This window comes from Solanum pennellii, chromosome 11, assembly GCF_001406875.1.
Source record: "Solanum pennellii chromosome 11, SPENNV200".
Lineage (NCBI taxonomy): Eukaryota > Viridiplantae > Streptophyta > Magnoliopsida > Solanales > Solanaceae > Solanum > Solanum pennellii.
Window position 1 is genome coordinate 1,284,480 of NC_028647.1, and position 15,082 is coordinate 1,299,561.

Consider the following 15,082-nt stretch of genomic DNA (forward strand, 5'->3'; position numbering starts at 1 on the left):
GATTTGGTCTTGTGTCGATTTAAGGGCAAGTTCCATGTCGGAGAGGATTGAGTTAGGACACGAGTTAGAGTAAGGTTTCAATTTGGGTTAGGGTTGAGTCTCGAGGGGTAGGGGGTTTCAAATAGGGTGATCCGGGATGAGTCCCGAGTTAGTTGGGTGTAGGGTGGTTCACGTTATGAGGGACTACAGTTGGGGCGTTTAGGTGGATTAGGTGGGGTGAGTAAAATTGGATATTTTTTTTAGAAAATATTTTCTTTCATATCAAACACACACTAAAAGTCATATTATTTTGGACTGTTGAGAGTATTTATTTATTTATTTATTTATATCGTCCCAAAATTGCAGCTTCTAACTTATCAAACATATGACCTTAGATAGAAGGTTACGAAGGATACAAATTTGGATAGAATGTTAGTTAGATAGTTAACCGTTGTCCCGCTAACTCGCGTGTACTATTAGCAATACTATTAATTGTAGTATTACTCTTGTCCTTTGAGTTTAGTTATTATATGTTATTTTTGCAGTTTGATTATCATTTTATCTTGTTACAATTATTTTTAGTTTAATTTGTCATATTATTCATGGCATTTTGTCATAACTTCTTCATTTATATTATTTCTCTTAGCAATATTGCTTTGAACTAATTTTAGTATTTTTTTTAAATTGAAAGTCTATCAAAAATAATATATGGGAATTACATTAGATTTTTTGTTGATTTTTCCTTTTAGATAACTTTTTTGTTGATTTCGTCATCATATTTATCTCTAAAGGGTTGTTTATTTTGAATTTGACGTTTGCCACAATAAAACTAATGTAGATAAATAAAAAGTTTAAACTTAGGAAAATTTTCAAAAATATACTGGCCAACTAAAATATCACGCACGTGTATAAAAAAATGATGTGATTAAATATTGGACTATGGTATGATCATTTATAGGTTATTAATTATATTTATGGCATAGTTGCCAGCAATAACAAACGTGACAAAATTCGTTGGGTATGATATTTTTAAGGGAAAATTACGTAACAAAGCAATTTTATATTGTTAATTTCTCATAATAGTTATATTTTGCTATAATTATTATTCGTGATTAATATTATACATTAATTATGTGGGCTGATTTTGAATTTATATAATTAGTCATGCTTGTATATGTATAATTCCGCAGAATATACAAATACATATGCATAATATAAACTTATTTAACCTATATACATATACAATTCACCTCCCTCACACTTTCTGTCCTCTCTCGCTCGCCTCTCTCCTCCCTCTCCTAATCTCGTTTGCCTTATATACAAATGTATATGTATAATATATAATTATATACATATACAATTTACCTTTCTCCCACTCTCTTCCCTCTCTCGATCTCGCTCGCCTCTCTCCTCCCTCTACCAGTCTCGCTAGCCTCTCTCCGCCCTCTCTCAATCTCTCTTGCCATATAAACAAATACATATGTATAATATATAATTATCTAACCAATATATATATACAATTCACCTTTTTCTTCCATTCTTTTCCCCCTCTCTCTCGCCTCTTGCCTCTCCCCTCTCTCTCCCAGTATCGCTCACCTCTCTCTTCCATATAACATGTAGCTACAAATTATAATTATCAAACTATAACTATGGAGAGTAATTAATTATTTTTAAGTGACTCCATATGAAAGTTTACTTATTTTCAATGCAGCTTTAATGACAATAGTAAAGTGATGATGCTAAAGTAATTACAATAATAATTACAATATGTTTTTTTTCCAGTAGTCTATATAAAAATATCGCTAAAGATTTTACTATATCCCGAATATAATGAAATTTAAATTGTCGACATATATTTTACTATAATATAAATGAATAGGAAAAACTACGTCATTAAATACATTTCACTACCATTTATTATTATTATTATTATTATTATTATTATTATTATTATTATTATGTATTTTGAAAATATTACGTATATTATCATTAATAAAAAAATTTCAATTATTAATTGAAGAAAATACACTTGGATACACGTATTATTACTATAAGATACACAAAAATAGAGAGAGACATGTGAGATTCGAGAGGGAGGCGAACGAGATTCATATGTATTTCAGATACATGCAAAATATATCATATACATTAGATACATTTATTTGTATGTACCTGATGTGATTCACATATATCAGCGATATCAGATACATGAGAAACTAATCAAGAGCGAGATTTGTTATGTACCAAGATAAATGCGAATCTACTTAGATATAATATATCTAAAATATTTTAGACCTAATTTTAGCCCTATATATTCAATATACTACTCGAATTCATAAATAATTTAGAATCACATGCGCTATTACCCTAACAAATATTTATTCATTAACCATTGGCTGATGTTATCTAAGTTATGTTGTCAAATATCTTGAAAATTAGAGGCACATTCAAGATTTTTTGTATATATGCCTCTAACTTAAATATGTAAGTTATTTTTTATCGAATCACATGCGCTATTAGTTCTTCAATGTGCCTCTAACTTAAATATCTAAATTATTTTTTATTAGTTCGTATATATATTTACTTTTTCAGATTTTAAATCTCCTTATTAAAAATTCTAGTTCCGTCGCTGACCCTAAATATACGTAAAGCTTCTCTCGTTTATGATAGTGAAAGGGACACATTCCAAGAGTGTGTTGTAGACCGTTTATCCTAATAAATAAAAATAATAATGATTACTTCACGACTCAAATTTGTTACTAGCTAGGTCACACAATAAAAGTTATACTGTTAGTGTATAAACATTACAAAAACTTTCAAAATAAAAAATAAAAAATAAAACAGATAAACCCAAGATCCTTTTATATATATATATATATATATATAAGGCATATCAAGTCACTAGGCAATTAGACAATAAAATGATATTCTTTCTACTCTTTGTGGCCATTCCTATTTGCCTCATTTTTCTTCTTGTTAAAGCCAAAAGGAGTGGTAAAAATAAGGTTCCACCAGGTCCTATAGGGCTTCCATTCATTGGAAATTTGCATCAATTTGATACTTTGGCTCCTCATATTTATTTTTGGAAACTTTCCAAGAAATATGGAAAAATATTCTCATTCAAACTTGCTTCTGTTCCAATTGTTGTAGTTTCTTCAGCAAAATTAGCAAAAGAAGTACTCAAGACACAAGATTTAGTGTTTTGTAGTAGACCTTCTCTTGTTGGCCAACAAAAATTGTCTTATAATGGTCATGATATTGCTTTTGCACCTTACAATGATTATTGGAGAGAAATGAGAAAAATATGTGTTCTTCATTTATTTAGTCTCAAAAAAGTGCAATTATTTAGTCCGATTCGTGAAGATGAAGTCTCAAGAATGATCAAGAAAATATATCAACAAGCTGTTAATTCTCAAGTAACTAATTTGAGCAATTTGATGATTTCACTTAATAGTACAATTATTTGTAGAGTTGCTTTTGGTGTTAGATTCGACGAAGAAGCACATGAAAGGAAGAGATTTAATTATATTTTGGCTGAAGCTCAAGCTATGTTGGCAGGCTTTTTTATGTCTGATTTTTTCCCGTCTTTAAGTTGGATCGATAAACTCACGGGAATGACAGATAGGCTTGAGAAGAATTTCAAAGATTTGGATGAGTTTTATGAAGAACTAATTGAACAACATTACAATCCCAATAGGCCAAAATCCATGGAAGGAGATTTTATAGATCTTTTGCTTCAATTGAAGAAAGATCAATTAACACCAATTGATCTATCTTTGGAGGATATAAAAGGCATACTCATGGTAATTTTCCATTTCTTTAACCTATTTACTTCTACACACGCGAGCACGCAGACATATATGCATATATACATTTATATGTACGTTTAAACATATATAGAAAAAGATGACAAATGAGTGGCTTGGATTAAATACGAATGAGTTAACAATATAGATTATAATCTAATTCACTCAAAATTTTCTCAAGGCAAAATATGTTAGAATTAAGATAGAAAAACGACGGGTCATAATTCAATTCGCTCAACATAACACAACCTCTTATCTTTTTGTTTTTTGAAAAAAAATGTGAAAGCTTATTTATTTTTCTTAAATTGCTAGCTAGTCTAAATTTGATTCTGCATGTATATTTGAGCTTGGATGGTAATATAACCCATCTAGTTATACTTTTGTCTGTTTTAACCCAAAATTTAACAAATGTTAATAGAGTGTTAATTACAAATATCTGTATTTGTTATTGTCACTAAAAATATAGGGAAAAACGTAGAAGTACCTCCTTAGACTATGAATTAAATCACAGAAAGATATCTTAACTAAACCAAAATCTTATTACCATCCTGAACTCATTTTTTTTTTTTGTAATTTTGTACACCTTTTTGACTTATGTGACACACCCTGTGACTTCACACAGTTGAGCCGCGTAAGCCAAAAGGTGTACAAAACTACACAAAAAGTGAATTCAGAGGGTAATAGGACGTTAGATTAGTTAAGGTGTGTCTATGAGATGTCGGTCATAGTCTAAGTATACTTATACCTTATCCAAAAAATATAATATAACGACAAGTATATATATTATAGCGCCTAATATTGCCTTGAAAATTTCTCATGAATTGTCAATTTTTATGTAGAATGTGTTACTTGCTGGATCAGACACTAGTTCATCTGTGATTATATGGGCAATGACAATCTTGATCAAGAATCCAAAAGCCATGAAGAAAGTTCAAGAAGAGATTAGAAATTTAATTGGGAACAAAGGCATAGTAAATGAAGATGATATTCAAAATATGTCTTATCTCAAAGCAGTAATAAAAGAGACATTAAGATTATTTCCACCAGCTCCACTTTTAATACCAAGAGAATCAATGAAAATATCTACACTAGAAGGATATGAATTTCAACCAAGAACTATAGTTTATGTTAACGCATGGGCAATTGCAAGAGATCCTGAAATATGGGAAAATCCAGAAGAATTTATGCCGGAAAGATTCTTGAATAGCGATATCGACTTCAAAGGACAAGATTATGAGTTTATTCCGTTTGGAGCAGGAAGAAGAGGTTGTCCGGGCTTGGCACTTGGAGTTGCATCTGTGGAACTTGCATTATCAAATCTTCTTTATGCATTTGATTGGGAGTTACCTTATGGATTGAAAAAAGAGGACATTGACATTAATGGTAAACCTGGAATTACTGTGAATAAGAAAAATGACCTTTGCCTTATCCCAAAAAAATATTTCTAAATTAAATCCAATAATGAATTTAGGGTAGTTTTTGAGGTAAGCTAAATTCATCAATTGCTTTCGACTCGAATTATGTACTAGTCAATTAATAGTGATAGTATTATGGTGGGATTTATACATAGTTATTAAAAATCGCCATAAATACATATGTATATAGTTGTTAAGTTGTCATCCTTTACAATGATATCTAAACATATTTTGTACTTATAAACATAATAAAATACTAATTGCTTCATAATAATGTTATGTTCCTTCAACATATGACCAATTATTACTAGAATTCAATATGTTAGTTGTATTCGTATACTTTATTACATTTCGATAAAAATCTCTTTTGATATACGGCTAGAATTTATAAATAGTTGAGAACCACATGTTCTATTATCCCTATTAGATATCTATTCATTCACCTTTGATAACTAAGTTATGTAGACAAATATATTGAAAATTAAAGGCACATTTAGAATTTTGTGCGTCACATAATTCTTTTACTATTTATATGGTACAATAATATTTTGATTGCTAGAGGACAAATGTCTTTTTCAAGTTTCATTGGTTCTATAATTTTTGTGTTGTCACTTTATAGGTAATAGTCTATTCTAACACAAGTATTAGTGACTATTTCAACGGTTCAAACTCGCAAAAAAAAAAACAATTTCAGTCATTTAAAAATTAATATACTAATTTCACTTATTTTTGGAATTTTTTTAAGGAATATGGAAAAATATTCTCATTGAAACTTGCTTCTGTTCCAATTGGTGTAGTTTCTTCAGCAAAATTAGCAAAAGAAGTACTCAAGACACAAAATTTAGTGTTTTGTAGTAGACCTTCTCTTGTTGGCCAACAAAAATTGTCTTACAATGGTCATGATATTGCTTTTGCACCTTACAATGATTATTGGAGAGAAATGAGAAAATATGTGTTCTTCATCTATTTAGTCTCAAGAAAGTGTAATTATTTGGTCCGATTCGTAAAGACGAAGTCTCAAGAATGATTAAGAAAATATATCAACAAGCTATTAATTCTTAAGTCACTAATTTGAGTAATTTGTTGATTTCACTTAATAGTACGATCATTTGTAGAGTTGCTTTTGGTGTTAGATTTGATGAAGAAGCATATGAATAAAAGAGATTTAATCATGTTGTGGATAAAGCTGAAGATATGTTGGGAAGATTTTTTGTGTCTGATTTTTTTCCATCTTTAGGTTGGATAGATAAACTCACCGGACTGACAAACAGACTTGAGAAAAGTTTTAAAGATTTGGATGAGTTTTATGAAGAATTAATAAAACAACATCACAATCCCAATAGGCCAAAATCCATGGAAGGAGATATTATAAATCTTTTGCTTCAATTGAAGAAAAAGCAATTAACACCAACTGATCTGTGTTTGGAGGATATAAAAGGAGTTCTCATGGTAATTTTCCATTTCTTTAATCTATCTACTTCTACACACGCTCACACACACATATACATATACATATATACATATACATATATATATACATATACATATATATATATATATATACATATAAATATATATATATATATACATATATATATATATATATATATATATATATATATATATATATATATATATATATATATATATATACACATACAGACACAACCCTTTAGAAAAGACATGATCTTTCGAAAAGGTTATTGCCACTAAATATAATATCACGATAATTATATACTTTATTTGTTGCGTGTCCATTATTACGTTAAGAATTTCTCATGAATTGACAATTATTTCTAGGGAAAATGACAAAAATCTCACATTTAAGTTCTCTTATTATCATTATCTCCATTTAGTTTTACAAATATCCAAAATCCCTCATTTTCACAAATCAGAAAATGTATCTCGCGCATCAGATTAGTGTATCATGTGTAAAATGTAGATAAGATTAGTGTATCATGTAGGGATAATGCACAAGTATCCCCTCAACCTATGCCCGAAATCTCAGAGACACACTTATACTATACTAAGGTTCTATTACCTCCCTGAACTTATTTTAGTAATAATTTTCTACCCCTTTTCGGCCTACGTGGCACTATCTTGTGGGTCCAACGATGGTTGACTTTTTTCTTCAAGCTAGTGCCACGTAGGAAGAAAAGGGGTATAAAATTACTTATAAAATAAGTTCAGGGGGTAATAGGACCTTAGTATAGTATAAGTGTGTCTATGAGATTTCGGGCATAGGTTGAGGGGTACTTGTGCATTATCCCTATCATGTATAAAATGTAATGTATCTTACTTAACGATTAATGTATCTCGCGCATCGGATTAATGTATCATCGCTTATATTGTTGTATCAATTTGAGAGATTTCTGTAATTATAAACTTATAAGGAAACAATAATAATTTTACTTTTAAAATATGTGATTTTTATCCTTTGCCTTTATTTTTATCTTCTTTCTTGACAATTTTATGTAGAATGTGTTACTTGGTGGATCAGATACTAGTGTAGCTATGGTATTATGGACAATGACAATCTTGATCAAGAATCCAAAAGCCATGAAGAAAGTCCAAGAAGAAATCAGAAATTTAATTGGTAACAAAGGCATTGTAAATGAAGATGATATTCAATATATGTCTTATCTCAAAGTAGTGATAAAAGAGACATTAAGATTATTTCCACCAATTCCACTAATAGCAAGAGAATCAATGAAAAAATCCACACTAGAAGGGTATGAACTTCAACCAAGAACTATAGTTTATGTTAACGCATGGGCAATTGCAAGAGATCCTGAAATAGGGGAGAATTCAGAAGAATTTGTGCCAAAAAGATTCTTGAATAGCGATATCGATTTCAAAGGATAAGACTATGAGTTAATTCCGTTTGGAGCAGGAAGAAGAGGGTGTCCGGCAATGGCACTTGAAGTTGCATCTGTGGAACTTGCATTATAAAATCTTCTTTATGCATTTGATTGGGAGTTACCTTATGGATTGAAAAAAGAGGACATTGACATAAATGGTAAACCTGGAATTACAGTGAATAAGAAAAATGATCTTTGCCTTGTCCCTAAAAAATATTTCTAAATTACAACCAATTTAGTGTAATCGCGTTTTTACCTAATTTTTTCTTTTCATTTTGTCTTTACTTATTATTTAATAATTTTATTTTATCTTTTGTCCTACCGTTTTATAGTAACTTTATCATGTATCTTACGTTCATTGTACGTTTATTCTTCAAAGGGAAAAATGTCAAAAATGCCCTTAGCATATCTTAAATAGTTCAAATATGTCCTCCTTCCATCTTTTAGTTTAAAAATGCCCTCAATATTTTTGAAAGGTTTTAAACAATCATTTTTTAACAACTCATTGACATGACAAATGTGACATGAATTTTCTTTACCCATTTAAAAAATATATGACCCACTTAATCTAGAAATCCATTTAAAAAAACCTAACTCGATAGGCCAATCGTGTTTGGGTCTTTTGTTCCCATTAGTTTCGGTTCTCTTCTTTCTTCCTACCTCCTTCAACTCTTCTTTCTCCATTTCTCTAATTAATTTCGCGAAGAAAAAGATGAAAGAATTACAATACTGATTTAGTCTGGACTTAAATCAAATTATTGATATATGATACTATGTATTGACAACGAATGATACAATTTATCTAAGTGTTATCAATATAATATATTATGGATAATGCGTAACAATCATCTAAATAAATATGAACAAAAAATAATTAAACTCTCTTGATTTATGCATATAAAAAAAAGAAAAAGAAATTAAAATTAAAATTAAAATTTTCTAATTTTATTTTAGTATAGATGTCAAATAAAATGAAATAGAGAGTGTTTTTTTTCAAGAGAAATTAATTTTCATCCAAGTAAATAGAAATTTCAATACCAACCATTTTTTTTAAAAAAAAATTTCACTTAGAGTTTGATATTTATAATTAAGCTCAATTAAATCTAAATTTACATAAAAAAAAAATCTCATATTAAAAATAAGACCATCCTTAACTTAAGCTGTATCAAGAGTACTCGAACTCGAGAGTTCGGCTAGTGTTATAAGCTCAATTAAATATAGATTTATATTAAAAAATTCCATATTAAAGATAAAATGATTTTTAACCTAAATTATTTTATATCTAAGAATAGTCGAACCCGAGAGCTCGTGTTATGATTTTAATTTTTATTTATATAAAATTTATATCCCACCCTGTTATGCATCTCTCCACCATTGTCAACCACCCCCCACCCCCACTTGTTGTTGTTGTTCTCTCTGTTGAACTGAATTAGTTTATTCTTTTATTCCTTCATTTGCACAACTCTTTTTTTCTCATTTCTTCATCAAACTTCAATAGAAAAGGGGCAAAAAGAAGATGGGTATTTTGCCAAGAAACAGAGGTGGGGAAGGAGGGATAGTTGTTGATATGTTAAGCGAAAGAGCAACAATGATGAGAGGATCAGTACAGAAAAGTCAGTCAATTACAGATAACATGGTTTCTATTTTGGGTTCTTTTGACCATCGTCTTTCTGCTCTTGAAACTGCTATGCGTCCCACTCAGGTAAACCCCTTTTTGTGATTTTGCTTGTCTCGATTGAAGATCCCATGTTCTTGAATTGGATCTAGTTTATGCTACCTAATGGAGAAAAATGGAAAGAAAGGAACTTTTTAGTTTAAAGTTTAGATAATTGACAATAAAGTATGATCCAGGCTTTTTACTAAGGGGTTTGTGAAATAAAGATTTGAACTTGGAACCTCAAGGTGAATTCTGAACCCTTAAATCACTGAGGTGACCTGTAGTGTTGTGTTTAGGAGATTGAAAATCTATGTATACATAATAAAAATGTAATTTTTTGATGAGGGGCTTCAGGTGAACAGTTTCAAGCCCTCTTAGATCAGTTCTCGGTGTTGTTGTTGATTTGTTTGTTTTTGGGGTGGAGGTGGGGGTTCTATATTTGGGTGGGAACTGAAGTGATCTTGCTTGAATAGGATCTGAATGTTGAAAGAGATGAGCTTTGGGTTTGTTTGTCATTTCATGATTTCCATATTGAGCTAACCGGCCTGATTGAAATTCTTACAACTGATTTTGGTTAAGACTTGCTGATTGTTGCATAGACATTTTTGGTCTTTTCAGTTTCGCCATTTATTGATTGGTGCTCAATGTGCTCTTTGTAGATTAGGACTCATGCTATCCGGAAGGCTCATGAGAACATCGATAGGACTTTGAAGGCCGCGGATGTTATACTGTCCCAATTTGATCTTTCTCGTCAGGTTTGTTTTAACTTCTGATATGTGTCATTGATTTATGCAACTCTGGTGGAAAAATTTGTTTGGCTTCTGCTAAACATTCCATGCATTTAGTAGCAGAGTTTCGGCGTTTTATTTGTGATCTGTTGAAGTATTTTGGGATTTTCCAATGAATTGTGCCCTTGCAGTATGGAGATTAATTTGTAAAAATAACTATTCTATCAGATGCTCATAAGTTTGATTCCTATTTGACATTTATATGGAGATGATATGGGTAGTGCCTAATTTTACAATAAATTTCAGATGTCACCAGCAGGATATTATGTATACATATCCAAGAAAAAAAAAAAAAGAGTAGTTTGAGGCTGAATGCATGTCACAATAGTGTCCCAATTGACTTGGGATTTTACTGGTAAAAGATGTTATCAATAGAATAGAATAAATAGTTTAGGATTTTTATGTACGAAGAGATGCCTTCAAGATGATTTTTACTGGATATATAGTTGCAGTCCATTACAATGTAGTTTCAGTGGAGTTGTATGGTGAAATGAAGGATCGAAATGTATTGTTCTCCTTCATGATGTCCTAAAATCACCTCTTTTGCATTTCTGCTGCCTACTAACCAAAAGGTGCACCGCATCACCCTTGCCTTCTTGACGTGCACCTCACTTAATATTCTTGGAGGGTTTCTTCTCATTATGTTTCTATATTCAATTTTCTTTTCGTGTATAAACTATTAGGATTTGTAGTCAAAGACAACAGTATGAATTAGTCATTAGTTCTTGTTGCCTAAATTTTTTGGAATAGTCGGTACTCGCTAGTATTTGACCAACCCTACAAGTGCTAAGAAGATAATAATTACAGAAGGAAAAGTGAAAATGCTTTCTCCATACTTGAGTCCAATCTGACAATCCTGAAGGGTTGGCATCGGAAAAGAAAATTTTTGCTCTTCTAGTAAACTAAGGAGCCCAAGCCCTAGGGATTTTGGTCTAGTGGCAAGAGTGCAATGCGTGATATATGGGTTAGGTGCACATCACGAGTTCAAACATTGTAGCAAACAAAATTTGGTGTTTATGTGGAGAAGGCTAGAGGACAGGTCCATTATCTACCGAGTTTCAAACTGTTGCGCCACGGTCCTCAAGGATTTTGCGGTTATTAAGAAAGAAGGAAAAGAAAAAGAAAAGAAAACTGGAGAGCCCAAATATGAGAGAAGTTGGAATACTAAACATATTTAACTACTCAAAATATAAAAATCGAGAGCTGCAGAATGAAAAAGGAAAAATGCTTTTTAGTAGTATATTGCTTTTCCAAGAGCATATGTGTTTCGTTACAATGTGGCTCCAAATGTTATTTTTTCTGGTGTGTTAGAAGGTATAGGTTAAACACAACCTTATTTGCTGGTTAAAAGGAAAACAGGAAATAAAAGGAAGAAGATCCACAATCAAAATGTAGTCCTCCTTTGCTAATCTGATGCAAAACTGAGTCAATTTTTGAAATACTCTTTTCAACTTGTAGGCAGAGGCTAAAATACTTAAAGGCCCTCACGAGGACCTAGAAAGTTACCTTGAAGCAATTGAACAACTGAGAAACAATATTCGCTTCTTCAACAACAATAAAAGCTTCAAGAGTAGTGATGGAGTGCTCAACAATGCAAACAGTTTACTTGCCAAGGCTATTTCAAAGCTTGAAGATGAGTTTAAGCAGCTTTTATCATCTTACAGGTCCGTTCAAACTCTTACCATTTAAAGTATTATTATTTTTTAGAGAAAGTAAACCATGCAAATTAATACCCTTTCTCATCAAAACAGAAACAATTATACCTTTCATGATATTATCTCGATACCTTGTCGTATTCTTCCACGTATTACTATTATTCTCTTTATTCATAAAAAATTGAATCCTTTTATCCTATCAATGGTTATAGTTGATTGTAGTGTTCTTATCTTTCATGTAAATTATAGCTGTGGCAATATATGGAAACTAAACATTCATTTACTCTTTTAAGTTGACCTTTATGCAGGCTGTTATTGAGGATTAATAACATTTTTGGGTTTGAGATTCAAGCATTTCTTGAATAGCCTTCTAATAAAGATATTTCTGTCTCTTTCATCACCATATTGGGCTTTCTGTTCGCAATATTCACCTGTCAAGGGGCCTATATACACTGAATATATTTAGCCAAAGAAGCCTTGCTCTACTGGTAAAAGTTAAGCCCCTAACACCTCAAAATCATAGGTTGCATTCTCCCTTAAATTAGTAAGCTGGGTTGTGCATTATAATAAGTTCTAATAGAAGTGTTGGCGGCTATATATATGTTTTGCCACGCTGTTATTAGTCACTTGCTTTGCAATAGTTTGTGTTGTACTCCTCTGCTTGCTGGGCAGCAGTGAACTGTGGTTGGCGTTATATTTGTCCATGTGTGTGCTGTTATTCTTTACATGTCGTGCTATTCTTTTGCATTTCAATTGAGCTCTGACTATTACTGCTTTTTCAGCAAACCTGTTGAACCAGAACGTCTTTTTGAGTGCCTTCCAACTTCAATGCGACCATCAACTGGATCACCAGGAGATCAGGACTCTAGCAGTAAGAACCATTTGCCGAGTAGCCATGGTGAGCATAATCATGGAACAGATGATACCGTCTATACACCACCAGCTCTTATCCCTCCAAGGATCCTGCCGCTATTGCATGATCTATCCCAACAGATGGTTCAAGCTGGTCATCAACAACAGCTGGTTAAAATATACAGGTAAAATATCTGTTCTTTAACTATACAAGTACTAAACTATGTGGTCCTGAACAATCAGCTATGTTAGATCCATACTGTAAAGAGCTGAATCCTTTCTTTGTTAAGCCGAAAATGAGGTTACTCGTAAATGAACAAATATGATTGCTTTGATAGTGTCTTACTCCTCATTGTTGTTGATAGGATCCAATATTCTCAAATAGTAGTTGTAGAAATGTATGATGATCACATCTCATTTAAAAGCTAAAGTTGAATTGTTAGAGAGAGTATGCTTTTCTTTACTTAAATTATGTCTTCAACATAATTCCTCATGTGCTGGGCTGTTACTTTTTCATGGGCCAAGTACATAGAAATTCTTTTTTGTAATTGGTGGCAGTGGGACTCATATCCAGGATCTTCGCCTGCTGTGATACAAAGTAGAAATATGTGACCATATCATTTAAAAGCTTAAGTTGTTAGAGAGGGAGTACATTTTTTAATTATGTTCCAATAGAATTCAACACTTCTTTTATCAGAAACTATAGTTTAAGTTAAATCTGACTAAATTAATCTGGAGCTCAGAACTGAACATGTAACAGGCTGGAGTACTTTTTTTTATCCCAAAGACTTAAAGCTTAGTGTTTTCAGCTATACATTTATGATTTGTCATTCCTAACTCTGTGTGATTTTTAAGCTGTTCCAAACATTAATTGTCCTTGGATATATGTGATGCTGTTCGATCATCCTGTGCTGTTAATCTATCTACTGAAAGAAATAAATCTACTACTTTGGCCTTGTATATGCTTTTCAAAGGTACCCTATCCCAGCCTGACTGTAAACTGCTGCAGTGGAGCATGAAAATTTTCTCAGTCCTCAGCTGAATATTCCAAACTCTCGTGTCATCGTTGATGTCACTGTTACCCATTTAGGGATCCAATGACTCATGAACCACTAAAAAGCACAATAGAAAAAGTATAACTTCTTGCTGCTCTAGAGATTCCATCATTGGAAACAATTAAATAGCATACATATATATATATAGGTCAATTCTGGTCACTTCTAAAATCGCGGATGCATTGGCAACACTAGCTTCCATGATAAGATATGCACTCCCAAGGGAGTGGGCACCCAACGGTAGAACAAGAAAGCGTCCTGGTATAAGAATGAATATTATTGTTGAGGGCAGTGTAGGAGAGCTTGCATTTGGTGGATCAGGATGAAGAGAGAAGAAAGAAAGAAGAAGGCTTAATATCCGAATTGACACATCTACTTGCTCTATTTTGTTTAGCCAGCCTCTTAACTTTACGATTTTCCAACTAAACACCTTTTTTTTTGAGTTCCTTTCTTGCCTGGACATGGATAACAAATCCATTCTATGTAAGATAAAATCATGACATGAGACATCGTTGTTTTCATCAACCTAAACCAAAACAAACCTTAGCTACCCTAAGCAGTGCCACTGCTGCCACCACTCCCAGTTTACTCCATTGCCACTCTCAAACACTTCCTTGCACTCTCTTCTCAAAATCACCAAGAAATCCAACAAAAGTTTTCTCCCTTTCAATATTCTTTCCCTAATCGAAGCTTCATACCTTCACCTCTACTCTTTTTTTTTTCTTGACAAAGGTAACAATCATCATCCCAAAACATGATCTTCCTTCCACTCTTTACATTGAAGCTTGTTCTTTTAAAGAAAACATGCCCAAATTTCTGATTGACCTCCATAGACTGATGCCATAAGCAGAGAAAACTTCTTTAGTCTTCCAGAAATCTTCCTTCTCATAATTTGCTTGGATCACCCTCACGCACAATGTCTGCTCTTCTTTAGGAAATCTCCACAGCCATTTCATAAGCAAGCTTTTGTTATGTTTTCTCAAATTTCTGATGCCTAAACACCCCCCCCCCCCC

General features: G+C 32.0%; 2 protein-coding genes and 1 pseudogene across 2 annotated transcripts in view; all 3 read left to right on the forward strand.

The window, feature by feature from the left end:
- The first annotated feature begins 2,875 nt into the window (after nt 1-2,875).
- LOC107003183 (cytochrome P450 83B1-like) lies at nt 2,876-5,411 on the forward strand. Its single transcript, XM_015201467.2, has 2 exons — nt 2,876-3,782; nt 4,625-5,411. The coding sequence occupies exons 1-2, from the start codon at nt 2,901-2,903 to the stop codon at nt 5,231-5,233; spliced, it is 1,491 nt and encodes a 496-aa protein (XP_015056953.1). The 5' UTR covers nt 2,876-2,900; the 3' UTR covers nt 5,234-5,411.
- Nucleotides 5,412-5,976: 565 nt separating this feature from the next.
- LOC107003554 lies at nt 5,977-8,304 on the forward strand (annotated as a pseudogene).
- A 1,122-nt stretch (nt 8,305-9,426) lies between these two features.
- Nucleotides 9,427-15,082, forward strand: part of LOC107004857 (exocyst complex component EXO70A1-like) — an 11,888-nt gene continuing 6,232 nt past the window's right edge. Inside the window, exons 1-4 of the mRNA XM_015203238.2 lie at nt 9,427-9,763; nt 10,378-10,473; nt 11,965-12,170; nt 12,944-13,198. Coding sequence (XP_015058724.1) covers nt 9,578-9,763; nt 10,378-10,473; nt 11,965-12,170; nt 12,944-13,198 — 743 coding nt within the window. The 5' untranslated portion in view covers nt 9,427-9,577. The remainder of the gene's footprint in view (nt 9,764-10,377; nt 10,474-11,964; nt 12,171-12,943; nt 13,199-15,082) is intronic.

Bases quoted from the DNA above. Each gene is read 5' to 3' on its own strand.
- LOC107003183 (XM_015201467.2), top strand. From the start codon at position 2,901: ATGATATTCTTTCTACTCTTTGTGGCCATTCCTATTTGCCTCATTTTT. The intron at 3,783-4,624 runs GTAATTTTCCAT...ATTTTTATGTAG, and splicing joins ATATAAAAGGCATACTCATG to AATGTGTTACTTGCTGGATC.